Source organism: Pempheris klunzingeri, chromosome 5 (assembly GCF_042242105.1).
Source record: "Pempheris klunzingeri isolate RE-2024b chromosome 5, fPemKlu1.hap1, whole genome shotgun sequence".
NCBI lineage: Eukaryota > Metazoa > Chordata > Actinopteri > Acropomatiformes > Pempheridae > Pempheris > Pempheris klunzingeri.
Window position 1 is genome coordinate 7,448,804 of NC_092016.1, and position 11,383 is coordinate 7,460,186.

Sequence of the window (11,383 nt, forward strand, 5' to 3'; positions counted from 1 at the left end):
ATTGGATGCTTATTGGATGCAGCTCTTGCATGTTAGCACCAGTTGCCCATCACATATCCAAATTGAGGCCCTGTGCAATGGAGCATTTGGTCACTGACTGCTCGCTGTGAAGTGTGGCGTCCACGGTGCGATGAAGGTCCTCTTGGTTTTATTTAGTGGGTTGTGCTGCTTGTGCTTTGGCCCACAAATGTTGCTGTTGCGTAACCATTGTATGAGGCTCGCTGACGTGTCACTTAAGGAAGCTTAGTTTCCAGTATCTCCAGTGTCTCCAACAGTGGTATTACAGCTTGGTGGGATGTGAGGAGTAGCAGACATTGAGGCTCCACTAATGAACAAGTGCGTGAACTCAAACTAACTTTGGCCATTATTTTTGGCCACTTTTTGTGTTTTTGAAGGGGACAAAAGAGGCAATTTGGAATCCTCAGAATCCGTAGGTTACTTGAAAAAGTGATTCTTAAAAGGTTTGATTGGCTAACACTCTTTTCCGTTCTGCTCACTTACTCACTATTGTAAAACCAGCACACACAGGCATGCACTGTTTGTACAGACATACTCTCATACGCACACACACACTGACACACATATGGGTACACACAGATAGAGGCTGACAGTACACCAAATAGTGCAAGAACAGCACAACTCTTTCCTAGTTCCTGGTCATCCATCACTGGCTTTCCCAGCACTGTCACATCTGGAAGACAACCCTGACAGCCTTACGCATCTGTGCAAACACAACCAGCCCTCAGCACTTGGAAAACATGATCAGAACCAATCAAACACTTACAGATTCCCATGACGACCACAGTAGCACATTGGCGACCACACAAAATCCCTACAGGTATGTAGACACACAGCAGGTCCATCAAAGTGATATATATTATCCTCATAACAAAGACAACATTTGTGACACATCACAGACACATTTAGAAACACAAGCAGTGGAGGAATGCATTACTCATGCAAACGCTGTCATCTACTTTTGATTAGGGACAGGTTGTTTGAATAGGGTTGATAATGGGATGATTGATTTTGGCAGTCAGCAGGTGGATGGATGAGTCCTCCCTTTGAAAACACTAGAAACAGTGTGGTCTCTGCTGGAAGCATGGGCTGAGTTAGGAGCTCTCTTACCTCTGTTTGATTGTCTTTCAGTGACATACATCATTCTGGGGATCAATATTATGTTTGACCACTCCCAGTGAGGTTATCATAAGCTCGTGTAACTTTTTATGCTTGCATGCTTTCTTTCTTTCAGCATTGCTATAGCTGTTACTTGGTAAAAAAAATTTAGGGAAAAGATGCAACAACCCACCAATCCAATTTCATCTAAGTTCACAAAGCAGCATGCAAATCAGTATCTATATGTCTAGACAAAATTTTATGACTTTTTCATAACTAAATGTGTGTTAATCGAATGTACAATACAATCAGTGGCCAACAGTTGAATCAAGCAGTCAGCGCAAGTTTAGTCATCCCATGAATGTATCCAAATGACTCCTCTTCATGTGAGTAATTATTTGTCATGGAAGGACTTTACTGTACCATTAATCACTGCTGTCTAATCCTTTTTCGTAGGAAAAACTATGCAGTATTTTTGTTTATCTAACTGGAGAGCAACAGATAATACAGCGTCCTCTCTTCGTGAGTCGTATTCATCCTCAGTTGAAACTGTAAGTTTAAGACGCCCCAGATAAATTCCATTCGTTTTTGAAATGCAGGTGGAAAAATGCCATTGCGGTTTATATCCTGTGATGAGAATAAATACCTTCTGCATTGCCATTGGCACAGGGCTGGCAGCCAGCGAGGCAGACAGTAAGATGAATGGAAAAGGAAATGGACAGTTTGTCTCTGTGCAGGTAGTCATGGTCGTCAGTGCAGCCGTCCACAGTGGCCGGTGGAATGTGAGCCTACTGTGTGAGACATGACTACTTCAGAGCCAGCGGAGCTTGTGGCTCTGGCTTGTGGCTGTGCTGGTGAGGAGTTGAAGACAGCAGTGGAGATAAGCAGACAACTAGCTCATCAACTTTGAGTGGCTGTCATCTGGATGAATCATGACACTGGCGGCAGCTGGCCCAGCAGAGTGCGCCAAGCCCATAAGGAATCCTTGTCTGACCCACAAGAGATTCACACAGTACAACTAATGAAAACAGGGTCTTCTCCACCCAACAACTACACAGTCAAACACACAATGTTCCCCTCGGGTGGTCCTCCGCCATCAATGCACTGATGAATAGATAGTGATGCACATATGTCTCGCTCGCAGTGATATACCATGTACACAGTCAGAAACACACTGGTATGTACACATAAAGTACATTTTACTTGCAATAAAAGTGTCTTAATATCTAATCAGTTATCCTTATCTCCCTCGGTTTGGTGATCCATAAAATTTATACTCACCATTACTCTTTGCTGTTTGGCACTTTGATTTTAAGAAAATGTAACTTTGTTTATGTAACAGCTCAATTCACAAAATGAATGCTGTTTTTTTACATGTTCGTGTACTAACATGCCAAAGTAGATAGCAAAGTACTTACACAGCTTATGAAGATGTTGGATACTTTCTTTTATTTATAATGTACATGTAGAATCTCATATGAAATCTTAAAAGTATCTTTAAAGTGCAAACAAGGCAAGCAGGTTTTCATCTCATATCATTTTCTTTGAATCTTCATTGTCAGGTCTATTTTCTGCTCCTTAGTTATGGGTCTCAGCTTTGAAAGGTCACTTGTAATATAGTGCAAAGGTTGTGGTGAAGATAATGGTGCATGTTATGTCATCTCAGCTGCTCTGGCCCACAACTGCTAAAACAGAAAGTTCAAGAAAAGAACCAACCAATTCCCAATGGCTACTCTTCAATGATGTCACTACCCCCGCGAGTGACGCTGTCCAACAATGACCCATGGGCCATTGGAGGGATCTGTAACTATGACTTGCTGTTAATTGACCTTAAAATATCAAGCCACATATGCTGGTCCTTCAGAGCAGGGGTGAGCAGAGCTCCCACTCCCTCTTTGGAGTGGTCAGAGTTGTGTTTGGACAGCCTGACCTGACTGGCTTTTCTTGTACTAGTTGCCAGTGACCAGGCTGTGAACACAGGATCCGATCCCTCAGGGGCCCGTACACCCAGTTTTCGTACAGTGGGTTATGTTGGCATTTTAAATGGATTATATTTCAACCATGCTGACGGGTTATCAAAATTGAAATTGGTTGTTTTGCAAATTGTGGAACAAGGGAGCTAGTTAGCAATTTCTTTGGCAGGTCTCCTAGCTTTTATGGACTTTTTGGAGAAAATGTTTCAGGCACTAAAAACCTTTGAATGAGAAACTGCTCTTTGCTGTGATTCTATTTATGCCAACAGTGCTCAGCCTCACATTAGTGAGATGGTAAGATACGAAACACATCACAGTTATAGCCATAATGATGCTGAAAAATGCCCTCCAGTACCCTTTTTGCATACTGGAGCTTTGTTGGTTTCACTGCAGTGAGCTTGCTGAGCGCCACAACCAGCGTGTCATTATACAATACTGTGGTGAGGCCAACGCATATTTTTCATTTGTCTCTGGTGTTAAACCCGTTCATTTTGGATTTTGTCATACACTTCCTCGCTGAGTTGTAGAAACCAGAAAACCCCGAAATTGTACTGTTTACATGTAACCCTTCAATATTGCAGGCCTCATGGCCATGAAGGATGACAAATGCCTCCTGGCATTCGTTTCACTTTGTTTTGTGGCAGTGTCTCAGCTACTAGCATGCATTTATTTAAGGCTATTTTCTACTTAAGGGGCTACTTTATGGTGTGGCGGAACATTTTGGATAGCGGACAGATTGTACAGCTGTCTGTTTGATGGTGGCTGTTAAAGCCAGCGCAGTCACCTTTGCACCCTGTGGCAGACACATCAGTGAGATGGAAAGACACCACAAACCTTCCCAGCTCTACAACTGGATCTCCTGCTCGGGAACTTCAGGCCTCATCTGACATGACCTTGCAACCCAGTCACAGGGCAAATTGTCAGCTGTAGGGTTTTGAAAACCTCCCCATGTTTATTTATATGAATCTCAGGTGGTATGGTAACCAATCAAAGTCAACCTGTATTGTGGCTGTTGGCTTTTTGCCTCACAGCCCGGATGAAATGTTAAAGATGAGTATGCGGTTGTGGTTTCACCTCAGGTTCACTGTGAGTATGTTGAGGCCCAGCTGCTAGCTGATGCTTTCCCCTCACTGAGGATACCACTATGCTTTTGATGGAAAGGTTAAGGAAACACAGAATAGTCATGGTCACATACACTGACTTTAGTATGAAGCTCCTTTGTGCAAAATTGGACACATGAGCCCACATTGTAATAACATAATTACCCTTTTCTCGCCCTCAAGGCTGTGCAAGAAATAAGTTAAACAAGAGCTAGAAGTTGAATAAAACACGTTTCGACGTTTGTGATGTTTCTCACTATGCCACAAATCACTACAGTAACCATGATACATCTTACAGGTTAAGGTACGATCCATGCCCCAATAGCATCCCAGATATTCCAATTTTGGTAAATTCTGTTTTTTGTTAAATTTCAAATCATCAACAGTCAACTAAGAGGGAAATGTGGGGATTTGGAGGTTTCATTGGGCATTATAACAGAATTTCTGTTATGAGCACAGTTGCGCCCTCTGCATGTGCTAATTAGACCACAAACAAATTTACAAAACACTAATGGGCCTCAGACACATTCCACATATTGCACTATTTAGTAAATTTTCAGTTTAGACACGATATGTGTCTGTGTTTGCGTTATTTATTCATGTGGTAAGATTGTTTAGCGTCTTTTCATAAAAACAATCCTCAGAATTTTCAGTGGAAAACTTACCCTCAGTTGACCCTCATTATAGAGTGTGTAGTCCTTGTTAGATATCAGGCACACTTACTGCAATCAAAATAATCCTTAATGGAGACTAAAACCCATCTGTTTTTAGGTAGGTCCATATTGTGCTCATAATCTTACTCATCTTCAGTGTGTGCTTGCTCAACACAACACTGAAGCCTTTGAACTGATTTTGTTTGATTTAAGTACACTGACAAATCATGAACCTTCTGAACTCAAGTGAGTTTGCATTGGTCAATCCAGAGTTGCGTGCCATCTCAATTGGCATATGTCTGAAAACATTTTCGTGCTCAAAATTCAATCTCTTTTTCCATGTCAGTTATTCAGTTAATGTTATGTCTGTTGTTAGGTTTAAATAAAGGTTAGCTCTTTCTGATGGCGCAGATGCTTTGGAAACAATAAAATCTCAGGCCCACTCCCCTCCATCTAGTGTCACTATGCAACAGAGTCTCAAAACACCAAAACAAAGGGGCAACCCTGGTAGAAGTGGGCCCCATTCCACACTCCTCCAAGTGCTTATCGCCGGAATCTGTTGGAATCTGTTGTGTGTCCATAGATTCGACTCGTAGATGGATGAGAGAGCAAAAGAAAGTGACAGAGAGAGGGAGACAGCAGTTCAGACTCCTATTGCTTGCCCCTCCCAGAGTTAAAGATGGATTCCTGGAGGAATGCCTCCATGGCTGTATCGCGTGACTGCGACTGCTCCACTCCATCAAACACATGGGACTCATTTACCCTTGTGGGCCATAGTGATGGTGCCACAAACACCAGGCCCCCTCAGGAAGGGAAGAGAGAGGAGGAAGAGAAGGAGGAGAATGAGTGGATGGGGGTGGTCTACCATCATACAATGCCAATGTCCCAGAGGACAAAGTAGATGGAGCATAATGGATCATCATTTGTCCTGTGGTGAACAACAACCAAATGGGGTTTACTGCTTTATTAAAAGTACCACAGAAAGGAGCCTCATAAGTCAGACCGATGGAGGCACTGATCTGTCGTCATTTTGATCCACGTTGAGTTGAAGTCTTGAGTCATCTTACTAAAAGCTTGAACACTTTACTGACTCATTTATGAAACACAAGAAGAGTCAATGGGAAAACGATGGAGGATGGTTGAAGGTGTCATAGGAGGACAGTGTGGTGATTGTGCTGCCTGACTGCACTCCGGCGATGACTGTTCAAACAGGCCAGAGCTGAAATGTCACCAGCCCTCTGCAGAGAAAAGGCCTGCTGACAGCCTGTATAAACACTGGCATTTTTTTCCCTCTGTAATCGCATGTTCACTTAAAAAGAGCACCCAATGAATTCCATGGGCATTCAGTAATGCTCCGTTGCAGTATGTTTATTCTCCCATCTGTTTTACGCTGATAGAGGGTGTCTCTTGTCCATGGAGAGGGTGGAAGAGAGGAATAAAATCCAGGTTGTCTTGGACAGTCTTGACATCACTGGACTTTGTTTAGCTTGTCAACCACACACTTCACTTGAGTACCCATCCGCATGTACCAGCTGATACCATGGCACATCTGAAGACAGGGGGGTTTTGTAGTAAGGCCCCTTGTTTTATCTTCGGACCACTTTGAATCCTCAACTTCCATGGGGAATGGAACTTTTTCTGATTGGGAAGTCTTAGGGTTTGTATTGAATGGAACAAGTCTTTAGTCTTTATGAAAACTGCCTGTGGACACCGACAGTGTAGCAGCTTCAGTCCTCTGATGGTATACAGTATACAGACACAGTACTACTGTGCACTCAGAAGGGTTTTAAAAGCTCTCACAGCCTGATACACAGCCAATGTAGTCAGAAGAAAATAGACTTGAAACATAAAAATACACTTTGGGTCTATAAATGTAGACAGCTGTACTGAATAAAACTGAATTATATATGAAATTGACAAAGCTGTCAGATGTGTGTGAGATGGACAATTGAAGAATACTGCTGTGCTGTATAACACGTCTGGTTTAGACAGCCTGTGATCAGGACATTGTTTTGAAAAGATACTTTACTGCTGTTGAATGACAAATGTAATATTTCAATGAACTGAGCACCACAAACAAAATTCCACTGGCCTCAATTGGGTGGCAGCAGAATTTCCTCGTTAAAATCTCAGCTTTTAAAAACCAAAACTATCTGCATTTAGATACCATATCCGATACCACTAGGGGCAAATGAGAAAACATGTTTTGGGGTGAACCTTTAAAGCAAATAACAATACACAGTTTCAAAATTGACGCAAAATGAACAAGCACAAAGACTATCTTTGACGGACTCCTTAATATTGACGACATACTGGTCTTTGAGTTTATAGCTTTAGATTTACATCCCAACCTTTCACAGGTGTTGTCCTTTTGTTGCTGTTGTTTTGCAGCTTCTTGTTTCATTTCCCTGTACTGACAGCATCCAATAACCAAAAAACTAAATGACTGAGTATTTTAAATATAACAGACCAAAAGTTGTTTTGGTTAATAGTCCATGTATTGTACCATTGACGGTCTATTGTACTGTTGTTTATCCATGGTACTGATTGCCACTGATGTTGCTCTTCTTCTTTGCCTCCTTCAGGTGTTGTTCGCCAGGTGAAGGTTCTGATTGGTCCATTGACGACAATACTGAAACTGTCCATGCGCAACCTGACAACTCAGGGCGATTCAGGCCAGAACATCATCAACGTTCATGTCTTCGTCTCCGAGTTCTGGTTCTGAGAGTTGGATGACAAAATTGACCACATGTATTATGACATCCACTGTCAACACTGCACACATTGGTTATGTTATATCAATGCATAGATCAGTGTCGAGGCTTTAGTGTCGTGTTTGATTACTTTTGACAGTTTCTGAGATGAAAGGCTACGAGCTGCCTCTGATGAGAGCGCTACACTTTTAATGACAAGCTCAACCTGAAGTGCACTCCTGTGCATCAGGCATAATGAAGCTGAATATGGAGAAACTTTATGTTATGAAAAAGAATCTCTTAAATCTCTTAAATGAGACATCCAGAACATTTTTTAGATTGAAAGTGCATGCATTTAGAAAGGGCATTAAGGAATATGGTGATTCAGTTCAACAATATTCTTTCTATGACATTATAAGCCTTTGTTTTTGTAACATTCACTTTTCCTTTCTTACTGTATGCATTGGATGAGGTATTTTTTCTATGGAATAAACACTATTTTAGTTACAGTATTTGTTTTTTGTTTCTCTTCCCAGGAATAAAGATCAATGCTTGATTTTCTTACTGAATTTACGTTACGTTCACGAAAATATCTGTATGTTAGAAATATGGACAGAAATATGGAGGGAAAATAGGGCCTTTTTAGCTGCATCCCTGTATAGCTCAAACTATTGAACTAATGAAACTTGATGGCTCAAAGTTAGAAGGCTGCAGTTCATTAAATGTGTATAAGTACCACATCAAGCTGAATGGGATCTGTCACTATGATTGCTGTACATGTCTCTGCTTGGTCCCTCTCCCCTATGTGACATAATATAGTAATACCATATGTATCTACTCAATATAGACTCTTCGATCTGTTGTACAAATTCCTGCATAGTTACAAAGGAACGAGTGAACAAATTTAGGAACTAATTGCTAATTAATGAAGCTAACAAGTAGTTGCTGAGTAACTGAGTCCAGGGTTACGTCCAAAATCATTCCCCATTTCCTATTTAATACACTACATTAAAATGCAAAGGATAACTGAGCTTTATGTTATACTTTTATTTGAATTTTAAGCACTACACAGTGCCCCAAAAAATTGCCATGTGTCCATGGCATGTATACTACTTCTTTCCTCACACAATTCACTGTCTTGCATTTGATGCGTACAAAAAATTCTTGTCATGTCACACTACAATTGTCACTGATGATGATTCACAATATAATGTCAATTTACTGATCATTTTAGATTTAGAATTTAGTGTCTGTCAGAAAGGAATAGTTAAGAAGTGAACTTTTGCAGACCTATAAAAGGTCCATTAAAATGTAAATGTATGTGCTTTCATTGCATTAGTAATGCAAGATAATTTTACTAGGTGTAACCCCGGACATGAAAACATCCTGACTTGTGCAATAACCTGGAGTCATAACCTAATGACAGCAAAACTTGATAATGATAATTTGGACATGTCAATATTAGCTAACAAACAGAGACATGTAAATATAGCTATCTCGGCCAGTTTACTTTTATTCATGGCGGTCTGTTGAACGTCACTCTCCATGATGACATTCAGAACATTGTGTTTATTTTGCACCCAATGATATCTGCTCTGGGGCAGCAAAGGCATATATTAACAGATTGTCCTCAGAATGCCCTCAGCTCAGTTAGGATGTACATAAGCTTCTACTCAGGGCATGCATGTAAACACGCTGACTGTGGCTTTCACTCGTGGTCTTTTTGTCATTCTGGGAGATTTTCAGAAAATCCTCTTTGGTAGTCACTGAGGAGGGGAACAAGGTGGCTGCAGTAGTTAAAGACCGTGGGCTTGGGTACCAACAACCACATTCCTAATTACATTCATCAGTGAACCAGAACTCCTCTCTCCATCAAACATGGGGGGGACATCAGACAGAATGTGAGCTGAGCACATGTCAGTATGGCCTAAGTATGAGACTGTAATCATCACTGTGGCCGGGAGCAGCCAAAACCTCCCAATGCTTCAAAGACAATAGAGGAGGAGGCGCATACATCAGGATCTCAAGTCGTCTGCCGTGATGGATTTTAAGGCTCTTCTGAAGGGGGATATCCTCTTCAGAGGAAATAGAGGCCAGCAGGTCAGCCTTGTGGTCGACATGAAAAGAGGGAAACATTGCTGTGTGAGTGTGTGTGTGTGTGTGTGTGTGTGTGTGTGTGTGTGTGTGTGTGTGAGTATGCTAACTCCAGACCCCCAAAACCACACTTTTAGCTAATGTTTGATATGGTACATGTTTTCTAATGCAACTTTGTAGCTTTATGCTAATATAAGAATGAGCAACCTGATTTATGTAATAATGAAAATAATTACAACGGCCTGATTCGGATGATAGGTGGTAAAAGGGTTCAAAACTTTCAAATGGACAAAGAAATAAATGAATTTAGGAAATAAACAGAACTTTGTTATGACATTCGGTACATCCATATATCTGTCAACAGCTATGTTAATAGGACGAAAAAATATCCATTTAGATCAGTTTTGAACAGGGAAAAGTACAATTACTGGAAAGAGCTGTACACACTTAGCGGCATAAAGGTCACTTCTCTTTGTGCAAGTTAAAAGAAGAAAAATAACAGTTCATTGTCTAACTCTTAACCCAAATCAAGTCTGTTTTGACTCTGATGAGAGACGGTGTCCATTTCAATCATATTGTATTTGAAAAAACAATTTAAATTGGCTCTGAGTAGCAAGACGAAGCAATGCCAACGTATTTGGCTCATCCATACTGCATACCAAAATCCACAGAAAATACATTGTAAGGACGTAAACAGCTGAGTACGGGCAACAAAAAGCCATATAGCCAGACTGTGTGGGAGGACATTACCCAGGAAAGGCCTGGCTGCCTCTGAATCTGGACAGTAAGAAAGGCTGGGGCAGCAGTCCCTAGCAGCGTTACCAAACCACATACATGTGTGGGGACAAATGAGCAAATATCTTCTGCCAGATTCTCTACTGAAAGCCAAGAAGGAGCTGCTTGCACTGGAAGCCTATGGTATGACTAAGCCGAGTGGGCTTGATGAGTCGACGTAATGGCAGGGGTGCAGACCTGTGTGTGTCTGCACTGTTTGTTTGTGTACTCTGTTGTGGCACAATGGTGGTCAGGTCTCTCAATACAAGTGGTCATGGTGGTGTCTGGCCCAGAGTAGACGGGGTATGGGGCTGATGGGAGTCTAGCCCAGGGGTTGGTGAGGCAGACTGATCCAGACAGAGACCAGAGGACCTCAGGAGGCACGTGCTCGGCCGACTCCTGCACTCACCCACTCCCTCTTTTTCCTGGCGTCCTACCCCGGCTCCCACCGCAACACATGTTATAGGATATAAGTGAGTTCTTTTAATAAATTTGGGGGTATTTATTTTTTTCCTCTATTTTACAAACCACTGTTCCTCATTACCATAAACACAAAAATGTTTCATTTCGATGGGCACTACCAACTTGCTGTGGTTTTACCCTCATTTCCCTGAGATTCTCATTTCTGCAGTATGTTTTATGTTAACAAAGATAACGGGTTGATTTATATCTTTTCAATATGAGAAGGTGGTACGTTTTTCCTTGATGCCCATTCATCGCAAACTTGACTCATGTGTTATCTCATACCATAAATCTGAATAAACTGCAAACAAATTGCCATTAACTATCTCCCCGGATGAGCACTTTCACCTGTGTCAAAACGTCTTTGCGTACCGTTCTTGTAAAGGGATTTTTAAAGTGATGTTTCATACAAGTCCAACAGATGGCAGACATATACAACACAACACTGCACAGCCACAGACTTTTAACAATGTATTTCCCTGAACAACTGTCACCACCTTACATTACAATGGCAGAAA

General features: G+C 41.5%; 1 protein-coding gene across 1 annotated transcript in view; it reads left to right on the forward strand.

The window, feature by feature from the left end:
- Positions 1-8,023, forward strand: part of fbln1 (fibulin 1) — a 28,453-nt gene extending 20,430 nt beyond the window's left edge. The window contains exon 17 of the mRNA XM_070830680.1: positions 7,428-8,023. Coding sequence (XP_070686781.1) covers positions 7,428-7,567 — 140 coding nt within the window. The 3' untranslated portion in view covers positions 7,568-8,023. The remainder of the gene's footprint in view (positions 1-7,427) is intronic.
- The last annotated feature ends 3,360 nt before the right edge of the window (positions 8,024-11,383 follow it).